General features: G+C 35.3%; 1 protein-coding gene across 1 annotated transcript in view; it reads left to right on the top strand.

Annotated features, from left to right (window-relative positions):
• LOC149783802 (choline O-acetyltransferase-like) overlaps positions 1-15,306 on the top strand; it is a 34,240-nt gene that overhangs the window by 10,763 nt on the left and 8,171 nt on the right. The window contains exons 5-9 of the mRNA XM_089932028.1: positions 8,369-8,549; positions 9,366-9,543; positions 10,669-10,880; positions 12,443-12,543; positions 14,939-15,070. Of these exons, the coding sequence (XP_089788154.1) occupies positions 8,369-8,549; positions 9,366-9,543; positions 10,669-10,880; positions 12,443-12,543; positions 14,939-15,070 (804 nt within the window). The remainder of the gene's footprint in view (positions 1-8,368; positions 8,550-9,365; positions 9,544-10,668; positions 10,881-12,442; positions 12,544-14,938; positions 15,071-15,306) is intronic.

The following is a 15,306-nucleotide window of genomic DNA, read 5'->3' as shown; positions in this document are numbered from 1 at the left end:
TACTGGTACAGAAGAAAGATGGTACCCATCGTTTCTGTGTGGACTATATTAAGTTCAACCAGGTGATGAAGTTCCAGGTTGAAATGCTACCGGATCCAGAGCATATTTTCGCTTCCGTGTCTAAGGCGAAATATTTTTCCAAGACTGATTTGTCTAAGGGTTATTGGCAGATCCCTGAGAGGGAAGAGGATAGGTCGAAACTCGCTTTTGCAATAACAGATGAACCTATCAATGGTTGGTCATGCCTTTTGGAGTCCAGAACACGCCTAGCGTATTTACGAGAATGATGAGAAGGTTATTGGAACCCTTGTTCGACAGGGGTGTATCGAACTTTATGGACAATCTTCTGCTAGCTACGAAAACTTGGAGTAAGCACCTATCTTTGTTAGCAGATATTTTAGAGCGATTACGTCAAACTGGATTGACGGATCATCCATCTAAGTGCCACATCGGATTCCGCACTTTAGACTATTTGGGACATACGCTAAGCCAGGTAACACTGTCACCAGAGAACACTAAGCTGAAACAACTGCGAAACGCAGCACGTCCCACTACTAAGACCGAAGTACGGTCGTTCCTAGGTTTAGCCGGGTACTACCGGAAGTATGTGGCGATTTTCAGCACAATTGCGGCATTTTTGTCCGATTTGACCAAGAGGAGGGCTCCGAATAAGGTTTCTGGACCGATGCGTGTGAGCATGCCTTCCAAACCTTGAAGGATATACCAACATCCGACACTGTTGTCCGTTTAACGGACTTGACGAAAGAATTCGTTCTTCGCACGGATGCGTGCGATACCGGTTTTGACGCAGTCTTGCTGTAAGAAGACGATGAGACTCTTTTTCCCGTCGCGTATAGCAGTACGAACGGTATTTGTACGGTCAGAAGTTCATTTTGGAGACAGACCATCAGCCACTTGCTTACCTAGCACGTGCGATACTCTCGAATGGACGCCTAATGAATTGGTCACTGTTCCTGCAACAATATCGGATGCAGATAAAATGCATCAAAGGCGCCGATAACGTAGGGGCAGATTTTATGAGTCGGACTGCCGTCCTCGTTAACGCGAATCACTAGCATTATTGAGAATAGCAAACACATATATCCATCTAAGTAGTTAGCGTGTTGTCTCATTAGTTGATTTGTTATAAATCATGTATAAATCCATATTTTGGAACTAATTTCTGTGAATAAAATCCCGGTTTTATTCTTAAGGGTGGGGTGTAACAAACCGAAGTTAAATTTCCTTATTTTTACGAGTTAAGTCTCGGGGTGGCTTTTAGCTAAAATTCCCTCCTCAACATAAGCTTCCTGCTTTACTAGACAACACGTATCTCTCCCCCGAGAATCTGCAGCTCACTGACGGGTCTGTGCGAGTTTACGACTAAGAATGAAGCATTTTCCCGCCCAAAGTATTAGCCCCTCTCAGCGGAAGATCTATCTTCTCTCATCCATAATTAGTCGAAACGCCTACCGTTTGATATTCTTTCCGCCTGGGTCCAGGTTTCTTCACACCATCTTAACGCACTACGGGGTATCCGGCCAAAATATGCCCGTGGGCAGAAGCTCCGCTTGCACAAGGATTAAATATTTTTGAAGCCAATTTAGAGATCCAAAATTATGTAACTCCTAGTAAGACGTCCGGCCCACGTGCTCTGATTCTGCAAAATGCTGCCTTCAGTTCGTTACAGCAACACTCTCCGCTGTGGCTATAAAATAATCAGCTCGCTGGTCGGTTAGTCGACACACGTTACCCGATTCTCAGTTGAAGAGAATCCATATGTAATTACACGCGAATTAATGGGCACGAAGTCATACAATACATACGGATATAGCTAAGGCAGTATGTCGATGAGAGTAGACGTGTTTTGGGTGTGCTTTTAGCCAAATGGTACGGACCAATCAAACATGAACTACTTTCAAGGATAGTGTAGTGTGGTAAGAGATTAGCATAATAATTGCTTTACATCCATTTTTCCTTATTTAAATTTTTTCCCTTTTCATTTGTGCTTTTTGCACAGATGGGAAACGATGCCTTAATTGTATTTTTGTTGTATTTTTCATTTGTTGCACTATTGACCTTCAGTCCCTTGAGGGATTGTAGGTAAATTATTTTGTAATGGATTAGTGCCTACCTTGTCAACAAATTCTGCAAGGCATGAATGCCTATTGTTTTGTAGTATTATATATTTCTTTGACAGGAAAATACAAGTAGTGGTGTGCGACCTTAAGTTTTGTGAAAACAGATCAACTACTTAGAATGGAATCAGTTGAGGCTGAAGCAATGCTCGCTAGAACAGTACCGAGAGGGTCGAAACTCAATATTTCAATTTGGGTGAAAGATAGAAAGTTAATAGTGTGCCACCCGGAAGGGTACCAGACACTTGACTTTGGCAATGCAGCTACTGTGCCAAAACAAGGAGAAATAATAATGGCACTCCATACGATGGATCTTGATATAGGTAAAATAGATGGTTTACAAAATGGGTGGTACAATAAGTACGTCATTTACCCCAAATATTCAACCCCTTTACCTGACATGGCGACCATTGAAATCAAAGGTTTGAAAGCGACGGTAAGATTGACAGAAACGTTCGTGCGAGACACAGAGCCCAGGGCTATTGAAGTACACATTATGGGTCTCCCACTTGAAGTAACAACGGAAGAAGTAGTGCAGAAAGTAGAGACAACGTTCCATGCAAAAGTAATAACATGGCAACCATATGGGGATTTTCCCCAATACAATCGGGAGTCAGAGTAATATACGTGGCCAAAAAAGACGCCAGAAAAATTCCAATGTATTTCTACGTGCTTGACTTCAGATTAAAAATCTGGTACTGGGGCTCAGAGCAAGAAAGAAAGTGTCCAAGATGTTTTCAAACAGGTCGTGAACCCAGAGATTGTCCCTATTCAATAACAGCGACCGCAACACCAAATACAGCCACGTAGGAAAGCAAAGCTGCTACACCGACTAACTTCCAAACTATGGATCCATAACATCAGATAATAACCCTGATAAAACAAATCAGATCAGAAAAAGAATATGAAAAGAACGGAAACAACGAAAAAAAAAACAACAATGAGGACGCAAATGACATAGTAAACTCCCTACCGGCAATTGATTTGAGTGAGATCAGAGAGGATACACAAAAGCCCCAGAATGGGAACACATTTTGAGTCCAAATAAAACAGGAAAGTTGAAGACCCCGACTAAAGAAGAGCCATTGGCACTAAGAAATATGTTTGATGGGCTAGGAGAGAAGGATATACAAGAGGAAAGAGAAAGTCTAACAGAGAAGGGAGACAATGACTTGATATGAATAAAACCGTTAGCATCCACTCCATTACCAAAAAGGAAAGCTGACCCAGGATTTTAATCACCCGAAGAGAAAGAGGGGGAGAGTGATAGGAACAACACGCTGAACACAGCCCAAGAAAAGAACGAGACCATGATGCTAAGAAATAAACTCAAAATGAAAAGAGCAGAAGAAGGAAAAGAGGAAAGCAAAATAGAAAGCGAACAGAAAAATAATGACGATGACGACGATGAAGACGAAAAATTTGAAACGGGAACAGTATACGAAAGTGACACACAGGACACGCAAGACACGAAAATGGCTCATAATACAATAGACTAAACAAATAAGACAGAAAGTATTATAACGGGGGAAGAAACTTCTCTCAACAGCATTTCTGGGATGGGGGAGAACAGTACCCCCAAATAACAACAAATTAAAATAAATTCTAAACCCACGTTTGGGAAATATACACTCAGAACAATAATATAAAAAAGAATTTTAACTATAACCATTACTGCGGCAACCTGGAGGAGACAAAATGGAGGGAAAACACTTCTATGTTTTGTCAATAAATATAAATGGAATCAGTGAGGATAAACTCTCAAAATTTGGAAATGATCTTATTTATGACATATTATTCATACAGGAGACACATAATGGTTTTACTAATGATTTAAAAGCCTTATGCGAGGACCAACTAAACGGGATTTTAATAATAAATGATTACGAAGGGAAGGATATAAAAAGGGGGTGTTTACTTTAATAAAAAAACAAAAGGGGGAGAAACTGGGAAAGGATAGATGAAGGTAAATATTTTAAAGGTACATTGCTACACATAGTAATTGAAAACACATATTTTATAAACTTATACATGCCTGCAAATAAATATCACAAACAATAATATTTGGGAAAATTAACAAAATACACTATCGAAAATATAATTCTAGGTGGGGATTTCAACTGGGTTGGGGATAATATAGATAGGGTCGGAGAATTAACAACAAATGACATTAGGTTTAAACCGGAAATAGAAAACGTCATGAAAAAACACAAATTTACAGATGTATATAGATATTTAAATATGCCAAGGCAAAAATTTACATTTGAATATAAAATTAACAAGGGTAGTAGATTAGATAAATTTGTATGCACTAATTATGATGAAAAAGTATAGAGAGAAGCAGGGATTACAGATTTTAAAGTTTCAGACCATAAACTTATATATATATATATATATATATAAGATTAGAACTTAAAAACAAAAGCAACTGGGGTAAAGGGAGCTGGAAGCTTAATAACAAGATACTAGGAGATCCAGAATTTGTAAGGGAAATAACAAAGGAAATAAAAACTTTTGTGGATAATGGAAATATGGATATAATTAACGAATGGGACCATTTAAAACAAAAATTTAAAAACATAGCAATTACAATTTCACAAATAAGAAGTAAAAAACTGAAAATGGAAAAGGAAGCAATTAAGCTACAACTTAAGAAAAACAACTCAGCATAATTAGACAACTCAAAGATAGATTAAATAAAATTATAGACGAGGGAAGGAGGTGTAAGGAAATAAGAGCAGGAAAGTACACCCAAATATATAAAAAGCGGAGGGTTTATACAAACGCGAGGAAATAAGGAGGGTAGGGGACTTTTGACAGCCTGAAAATAAATGGAAACAAGCGAACTATGGACAAAAACGAAATTTTACAGCATATTAAAGAATTTTATAGCTAACTATATACATCACAGAAACTTGTAAATGGTACAAAAGAGGAATATCTACAAAACATCCAGTACGAGATGATATCAACATAACATAAAGACTTATGTGGTTTATTCATCTCGCAAGAAGAAATTATGAGAAGCATCCAATCTTTCACTAAAGAGAAATCCCAAGGTGGAGATGGACTCACCACAGACTTCTAAATGAAATATTCTGTGGTGAGTTGTCGCCCGTATTAGAATGGTCATACAACAATATTTTGCTCAGAAATGAAATAATGAGAGAAAGTATGATGGAAGGGATTATACTATCAATGTACAAAGGGAAAGAGGATAGGGAAGATTTGACAAATTTGAAGCCCATCTCCCTCCTAAACGTGGATTACAAAATTTTAAGCAAGGTACTAGCGGAAAGAATCAAGAAGGGAAAGGGAAAAATTAAAAATAATAACGAGACATGTGGAGCAAAAGATAGGGATATATAAGACACTATTTTGAGCATTAAAACAATTATAGAATACATAAATGAAAGTGGCCAAAAAGGTGTCATGGTACTTTTTATCAGGAAAAAGCTTTTGACAGATTGGAGCATAACTATATACAAAAAGTGCTAGAGAAATTTGGTTTTGGAAACAATTTCCAAAAATAGACCGTATAATAAAATGACCTCAAGAGTACAGGTAAATGGGGCAAAGATAGATAAATATGACATCAAAAGATCGGTGAGGCAAGGTTGCCCACTATCTATGCCATTAAACGTAAAAGCAATTTAAATTCTAAGTATAAGCATAAAACTTAACATAGACATAGAAGTTATAAAAGTTCCAAACATAAAAGAAGAGGTATAACTGCTGCAACATGCTGATGATTGCACGAACTTTATAATTGATCGCAATTCCTTTAAACACCTGATCAAGGAATTCGAAAAATTTGGAAAAGCGTCAGGATCCCAAATCAACCATGACACAACTGAAACCCTAAAAATAGGGAACTGGCGGGGAAATTACTCAGGATTTCCCCACATCTAATTAGAGAAAAGGTCAAAGCATTAGGTATCTATGTTGGACTAGGCGATGAGAAGGAAAACTGTAAAAAATTAAAGAGGAAATTTTTTAAAAAAATGTGAAGATCTGGGCACTAACGCCGTTATACCTCATGGAACGAGCCCAAAACGTATATTTATGCTAATATTAATTATATATATTTTTCATAATAAAAATAATAGACTACATTTGGGAATTTAAAACGCATTATATTAATAAAGAAACTCTATATATGGCCAGTGAAGGGGGGGGGGGCTAGCATTACCTGGTACCATACTACTAAAATGTTCTAATATTTTAAACAGATTTAAAAAATTCAAGCAGAACCCAAGTCACCGTGGGAAGGAATTTATATATATTGGTATGGGTTTACGATAAGACATAGATTAAACATATATATATATATATATATATATATATATATATATATATATATATATATATATATATATATATATATAAAACTTACTAGGAAACTAGAAGTACCCCGAAAATTTAGGAATATTAAGGAACTATTGCTAAAATATAGAGATAAAAAAAGAGTCATGGGACCTAGATGATAAATTAACATACAAATGGGTAAGGGAGGATATTACAACGAAAATAAAAAGTAAAGTAGAAAAAGAAAATATACATGTACATTTGGAACAGAGCATGGGGGCACTGGGTCAAACTAAGCTCCCTAAAAATTCAAAGCCTCTGCTTCAAATACATGCATGATTGACAGGAGAGGTTGCAGTGAGACGGCATTTGGCCATAGTACCGCCTAAATGTCCACTGTGTAAAAACGTGCCCTTCAGCAAAGTACATACAATGACACAGTGTGATAAATCTAAAGAAAATAGAATAAGGACTATAACATAAATATGCAAAAATGAAAATTATAGGAAACAGAACATATTATATTTGGATGGTAATTGTAATTAAAAAAAACACTGTACGCGATTTCGGGATATATAATTACAATAATGAGTGCCTGTGGCCAAATAATAGTTATAGGCAAATAGCATGATGGTACAGTGAAAAAAAGAGTGATGGGTGGATGCAATGAGACAAACCTTATGGGGTAGTTACCCAAAAGGGAGATAGCCCCAGCCTCCCCAGGCTAGTTAGTTATGTATTTATTTTTACCAATAAATAGGAAATGTAATACAACTACCATTTAAGAAATATAAATTTAATATGTTATGAAATGAAAATTTCATAATTATACTAGATAAATACGTTTGTAATATATGTATGTATGTCTAAACAGGGGGGTCAGGGACCACCTATGTAGAATGTACGAGACAAGGACGCCATGGGGCTATGTCACAGGGCGCCACGCGAAGTGAATATGCCCATGGAAGAGTCTCAGAAAACAACACCTTGGGTGAATTCACTACACACAAAACAAAGAAACAAGTAGTCTCTCTCTCTCTCTCTCCAATACTAACCCCAGTACAGCTCCCGGACTGTACAGCATATCCCCTTAGTGGTAATCTAAAACAACTTCGGAAAGATTTTTGGCAATTAAAAAATAAATAAATAAAGGCAGCCAAATTCTAGGTGGGTGAAGTATAATAAATAAAGGAAGTATGGAGCCCAATCGAACACAGCTGACCCTATCTAATAAATATACGAGCGAATAACGACACACAATATAGCAGACACCAATACAATATGAATTTTCTTTCGCTGTAAAGCTATTATCACACCGTTACTATGCCAAAATTACTTAATCACATTATATAAAAATCAAATCGGATCCAAAAATAAAGATCATAGGACAACTGGGAAAGAATTTGAAATAGAAGACTATCCCCACATGAAGACATATATAGCACACACATAAATAGCACACACTGGATGTAGGAGACCTCTAGCCAAGGTCAAAGAAAAATTAGGAAAGGAATTCCGAGTAAGGTAATAAAAACTTAATCGTATGAACAATCCTGTAGATAACATTGGGGACTCTAAATACCCCGTCAAAAATTCAGTGAAAAGTTTTGAACGAAATTTTGTTTATAAACTTACAAACAAACAACACATCAGCGGGACACAAAAACACATAAAAACACTTTTTACTTTGATTAGGTGGGGGATGGTATCTGTCTGGTGCCCCAATAAAAGAAAGAAAAAGAAAGAAGTCATACAACTAAAGACGGTGATTTTTAACGAGTTATCAGATTTAGTAGAACTTCCAAAACTAAATTGTGGGAACGTTTAGTACGTTGAGGATGTATATTATTACGTTTTTGCATATGTAATGCAATGTAAAATAAATATGATTTCATTTTCTAACAATCAAACATTTTTAACAGTCGAGGTCTTCCCATTGACCGATGCCGCCAAAATGAAAAGGGTCAACCCCTGTGCATGGAGCAGTATTACCGTCTATTTTCATCCTACAGGGTGCCTGGGGTCAGAAAGGACTCCCTCATATCACACTCCACAAAACGAAGGTCTGCGTCAGAAGATATAATTGTCGTGTGCATGAACCAGGTAATAAATATTAGGGCTTTTCCTCATTGCTATAAACGCTTTTTCGAGATGTATGAGTTTGTTAAGTAACGTATCAGACGCTTTCCAATACGTTTGAGCATTAAACTTTACAAACGTTTTTCAAAATATGTGACTGTAATTTAACGTTCAAGACGGTCAAAACGAATTCGATATGTCCGAGCTTGAGTGTAACACTGAGTATACTGTACGGACAAAATACATGCATGAGTCTAGCGCTGTCCAATTTGTACTTTGCATGCAAACGTTTTAAAGCACTGTATCATACCTACGCATTAGAGAAAAATATATTATTTAGGGAAGGCGATAGAACGTTGAGATGTTAGTTGAACCATATTTTGTTTCAGTTTTTGGTACAGACTAAATGTTTACTTCAAAAGAAAAGCATTCCATTTTTTCAGGTGTTGTTGCGAAATACTCAAAAGATATTGCTCGTATTAACTGTGCGTTATTGCATTCTCGAGATTGAAGATGGTATCGGTATATTTGTTAGTCTGAGGATTTATCTGTGAAAGTCTCCCGATTTTCTTTACTCTGGTTTGTTTTCTCTTAGCCAGATGACGAATGAGATACAGTTTTAGATCAAATATTCTCTTCATGACATAGCACAATATCAAATGAATCGTAATGTTAATATATTAATATAAATCAATATTAATAATTCTAAGTAAAAGTGAAACGTGTACGCAAACAGGGAACGCTGTTTAGTTGAAAAGATTAGGTCATTAGTTATTTCATCAATATTTCTTCTCATCACCTAACTAGTTTCCCAATCGTCTTTTTTGTCTTTTCCCATAGTTCTTTGTACTGGATGTGGTAAAAAACTTTACGCCGATAAATGAAGATGACCTCTTCATACAGCTTGACCGAATTACTAATATGGCAAATAAATCTGATGAGAAATTGGCTCCGATAGGTCTCATGACAGGCGCACCACGCGATAGATGGGCATTGACACGTATGCAACTTATTGAAGGTAAACATTACTTATGCTCCACCACAAATGTGAAACGCGCATATCTTGTTAATCTTCCTCAGCTATCCATAGGTCCGTTATTTGCAATTTTGGACATGTTTGCTCAGGTCAGTTGCATACGGAGTGGTCTATAAGAGTGTAATTACACCGCATGAAAACTGGGTTATGTTGGGATATCATGGAGACTTCAGTCATCCTTTTTGTATAGGATAATGTCTTGCTTGTTTTCGGTTAGAAAAACAGCACCGCGCCAAAATGGGAAAATTGCAACTTTCATGTCCCTCTTTATTTACTTCCGTTAGGTTTTCAGTAGGGGAAAGTTTATTATTTGCATTGCATGTTGAAAAGTCAAGCAACGCAGTGTGTGTGCGTGTGTTTGTTTGTGTGAGTGCCTTTTGATGCGTAGGAAGATATCCCACCAAAGATCATAACGATCAGAAAAAGCAATACACATCCTAATTACTGCTTATAAGTAAAGTCTTGTGTTTCTATTACCTTTGGCTAGCTAGTATTTTTATGGATCAAAGAACACCAGTGATTTTGATAAAGCACTCTATCAAAGATGAAGTTTTGAATTCATTTAGAAATAAAGCAAACTGAACAGATTTAAATTCAGTAACGGGACATCTCTAACATAACTCTGCCTGTAACCGCCTGCCTACGTTAGCTTGCAGGTCACCTACTTAAGACAATACCTGTGACAATCGAACTCTTTCAGATTGACCTTTAACATATTCATTAATACAAGTAGTCTTTAGTTTTAATGCTATTTCAGGAAACTTAAGGAGAAAGAGTTTTAATGCATGACATCGAAAGTGAGGAATCGTCAGCAACAGTCGCATTACTGAGTAACATATTAGAACTCTTGTAATAAAGGAGAGTATGCAGCGTATGTATATTAACAGTTACCCTCTCACCTTCCCCATACAATGTTGTCAAAACCCCTGCCATGGAGGAAGCGTATTATGTTCAAAGTGGTATGTTGATATATATATATATATATATATATATATATATATATATATATATATATATATATATATATAGATAGAGAGAGAGAGAGAGAGAGAGAGAGAGAGAGAGAGAGATAATTACAAATTCTTTAGTCGTCCTCCTCTCTTGTAGACTCTACAAACAGGGATTCCCTTGACGCGATAGAACATAGTTTGTTCATTCTCTGCCTGGATAAGGCGCTTCCAATCTCGTTCAACCATCAAAATAGTTCTGACAAAACGTATCGCAACGTCAGTGATGAAGTCTCCATAATGCTTCAGATGCTTCATGGTTGCGGTAGCAAGCACAACAGCGGAAACAGGTGGTTTGATAAAACCATGCAGGTAACCCTCTCTCCGCCTCTGTCCCGTCTGCCTCGCTTAAAAATAGTGGCAAATTGATTTTGGCCAACTAGCCATGTATAAGGCAAATTTAATATTTCCTTCGTGATGCTATCCTGAATACATTAATGTATGCTAAAACGCAAATCCTAGCTCACCTTTTGAATATCACAATTATTATTATAAATATGTAAACAATATGATTACAATAATCATGTTCAAAATCAAACATACATATGAAAATTCCACCAATTATAAATATAAAATCTTAACAGCCTTATGAACTTTTCAGGCACGATACAATTCGAATACAACTTCTGGATATTATATGATTGATACAAGTCAAAGCCTAATGCATCCTCTAAACATTTTATATAATTTAAAAATCGAGGGCAAATTGACTTTTAAGCACAATGTCGAATATCAAATCCTTAAAAAAACTTAATAATCTTAAAGACAAGCATTTCACATGTGCAAAAGAATTCTTTAGAAACAAAGCACAGCAAAGAAAAGTGGTACCTCCCTTGTTTGTGGATATTTACTGTGACCAGAGTTGATGTTCGGTTAGTGCTGAAGAGGTTCTTGAATCTAACGTTGTAAATAGAGAGTTAACATGATGTTACGGACCATCAAGTAGCATTTCTTTTGTATTTTTGTGTGTGTATGTATGTGTGTGTGTGTGTGTATTTTGCAGCCTTTATATGTCTTTAAATTCTGTGTGTTTAAAACAACAAATTATTATGACTTTACAGTGTGCGTGTGCTATAAAAGCATTCATTATGTCTTTAAATTTTGTGTGTGTGTTTTGTAAACAATTTATTATGTCGTTACATTCTTTGAATGTGTGTGGTATAAAACCATGCATTCTGTCTTTAAATTACGTGCTAGAGTGCTATATACTATGATAAAAACTTAATATTCCAATGATTAACTAAGTAGAGCATTCCTAATTTGAATAATTCTTTTAGTGTATGACTAAAAGTAGAAACATTATTTTTTAATGTCATATCTGCATCAAGAAACAATGCTCATGAAAATGTTTACAACAGGAACACACCATATGCTGAAAGATCGTGTTAATAAACTAGCAGGAATACATACTGCCTTAAAGGGGAATATATCATGTTTGTATCTATGTTTATGTCAATACATGTCCATCTGATAAACTGCCTGTAGAATATGATTCGATGAAACAAAACATTAAAATCTAAAGACAGTTTTGCCTAACATGGTCAACGTAATGGCCTTAATGACTGACGTAGTTGTGCAAGAATTTTATATCGCTCATTTTGTCCTGTTGTTTTCAAAATTGTATGCATTGATGTTGCAAAAATAAAAACAAAATTGTATGATGTTCAAAAATAATGATAAAAACAATTGTGTGATTTGTGTAACTTATTTCCTGTTCGACATCAATAATAATACCTTTTTCAATTACGAGAATATTTAGACTACACAGTAAATCGTATGAATATGAGAAATTATTTGAATCATGCCTGTCGTACCATGGCATATCCACGTGACCACCCTTAGAGAATATACAATAGAATGGCCATCTTTTTCAGTTCATTATTTCCGAAGACGGAGCGTGCGGGTTGAATTTTGAACACTCCCCGTCAGACGGAATAGTTGTTGTTCAACTGACCCAACACTTATTACGCTATATGTAAGTAATCTTTCTTTCTCTTAATATTTTTGAAAATGTAGCTCACCGACTGCAACCGACAACAACGACGTATATTATGTCAGCTTCTACTAAACATCTAAAGCAACATATAATAATAAGTTTAAGCTGTATCATGATGATGCCATTTAACATGATGATGCCAAGACGTCAAAGCAAATCTGTATTACATCTACATATGCTACGTGTTTAGGGTCTCATAAACATTGACAAGAAAAACGTGAAGACAACAAGTATTGAAAAATTTAACAAATAATTTATTTCCCTAAAAAACAAATTAATAATGAAGAATAGAACTTAGGGTTTTAAGAATCAAATCCAAAAATAATCCAAGAATTAAAAATTAGAAGTCCTAGTAATAAAAAGTTCTAATTAATTTGAGCTCCGATGAAAATTCAAAATGGAAGGCGATGACGTAAACTGAAGTCATCAAAGCACTAATGTGTCAACAGTTCTTTGTTGAACAACATAATACAATATTCTGGTCTTGTGTTTGAATTCCAAATAAAATTTCAATAAATGTCTTTGTCCAAGAATAATGTATACGCACTTAAATATTCCCAGAAAGGAATTACTCTTTTATAACCCAAATCATTTGAAGAAAAATTAAAACGTAAATCCAACTCTTCAAAACGAAGAAAACATCTTGCTATCGAAAATGTCAAATTCCAGAAAACAAAATTACATTACTATAACAGGTAATGGAATAATACAAAAAATTAAACTTGCAACAAAAAAAAAAAAAAAACAAAACAATTAAACCAAATCAAGTATAAATTAAATCGAATATATATAACACGTATATTGTTCGTATTTGAAAGCGACTACAGGGGAGTTTCTTGAAAGGATTCACTGTATCACCATTTCATTTAACGTGCATGGGTTCCAACAGTTTGCCAGCTGTTCAATTCCGACAGAATCTGGATTTTCTATGTCGCCACTGTTTTGTGTATTTAAATTTGTATTCCGTGTCAGCTTGACCTAATACACATCTGCAACGTATTTCTGGGTTTGACGAGAACCACTTAATATAATAAAGGAAGACTGTGTTGGTCCTTTACTTAAGACAAAATCAGGCAACCAATACTTGTTGACCATAATATGTGCGTCCACAAGGCTTCCACAGGCAGTTCCTTTCAGTAATACTGACAATAATACCACACTAAAAGCTTTGATAGATTTCGGTTATTTTATACGCTTTTTGGACTTCCCCAATCTGTCTAATTTAATCAAGGGTCAAATTCCATGTATTTAATTGTTAAGAAAGTAATGCATGAATTATACATTAAACAGTTTAAATATTCTACTTATTATGTGGGTTTTGGGAAGATCACCCATACACAGATGATTCAAGTGATTAAATGCATACCAACTTTAGTGAGTTTTCTCTAACCAATTTTCGGAATTCAGAAATATTGAAATAATCATGACTAGAAACGTTCATATCTATAGCAATAAGAAAAAACTTAACTAAAACAGTTATTATGTGAATAGTAGAATTTGTTTCCAGATGTTCAAACGGGAAAATAATATAATCTACTATAACGACAAAATTGGAGATAATGCACCTGTGAAACAATATCCTTACTAAATTAATCCTCTTAAAAGGTATGTTTGAGAAAAGAAATGCATTATTTGCTGGAGAAATATTTCACATATTCTAGGAAAGGCAACTGGAGTTCACCTTTTATTGAAACAAACCAATACTTAGAAGTTATATAAAATTAGCATTGTCACCAATATAAATGATTCATTATCAAAGTTGTAAAATTACGAAAAACACGCACACTATCTGTTTCTTTACCTATGTGTTATAGTAAGTATATCGGACAGCTTATCTTCTAGGTAGTTGTAGTTACAAATGTATAATAGATTTATACCTGACAAGGTTTTTACTCATTAAATGCAATATTTTGTTCAATACTTTTGAAAAATTATTTAGGTTTTATTGCACATATGAGAAAGAAAAACGTAACAAATTATCACTAATTTCAGTCTTTTACTGTGTCATTCGATGATGATTTGCCAAGAAAATACTAAAGATTATAAGTTTAGTCTACTGATCGTCATGGATGATCATGAATAGTTTTAGGGTCGTTAAGTTCACTTCGTCTAAGTTTTGGTTGATGGTAAAGCTCTAGTCGTTAAGAGCACAGCCTACAAATTCTATATTTTATTTCATAATTTTATAAATTTAACTTTGTGAAATGCTCCATCATTGGCATAAACGGGTGATTGAGTACTCTATTTCTTTACATCCGGTTGTTTTTCTTTCATCATAAGATTCAAATTTAACCAGTGGGACATACTTTGGAAAACCCGATGAAACATGATTTTTAGCAAAGAGACTTTAAAGATTACAATTTTCTGTTCCCAGGGAGGAGGTAACACAGCGGAGCCGGGCTCGGACTACGTCGAAATGCGAGCTGCCCTACCCCAGGAGGTTGCAGTGGAAGTTTTTACCGGAAGTGGTACGAGAGATTGAAGCTGCATCTGTGAGCCTAGATAGGTTATTGTCCATTTGGACTTTTCATCTACAATATCACATCCTTTATCCTTTCGGAAATAATGACATGTAAAAAACAATAATTTGCATATGACAGAGATATGCAACCTAGAGCGTTCTGCAACAACGTCGTATTGATAAGATCATTTTCCCATGATTAAACAAGATATATGTATCTAAAAAGAAGTACATGTCACATAAGAAAACGATTGATCGTCTCCCTAAATCAAACTGATATT

Source organism: Sinohyriopsis cumingii, chromosome 14 (assembly GCF_028554795.1).
Source record: "Sinohyriopsis cumingii isolate HCF-2022 chromosome 14, ASM2855479v2, whole genome shotgun sequence".
NCBI lineage: Eukaryota > Metazoa > Mollusca > Bivalvia > Unionida > Unionidae > Sinohyriopsis > Sinohyriopsis cumingii.
Note: the sequence above shows the minus strand (reverse complement) of the source record. Positions and strands in the feature narration are given on the sequence as shown.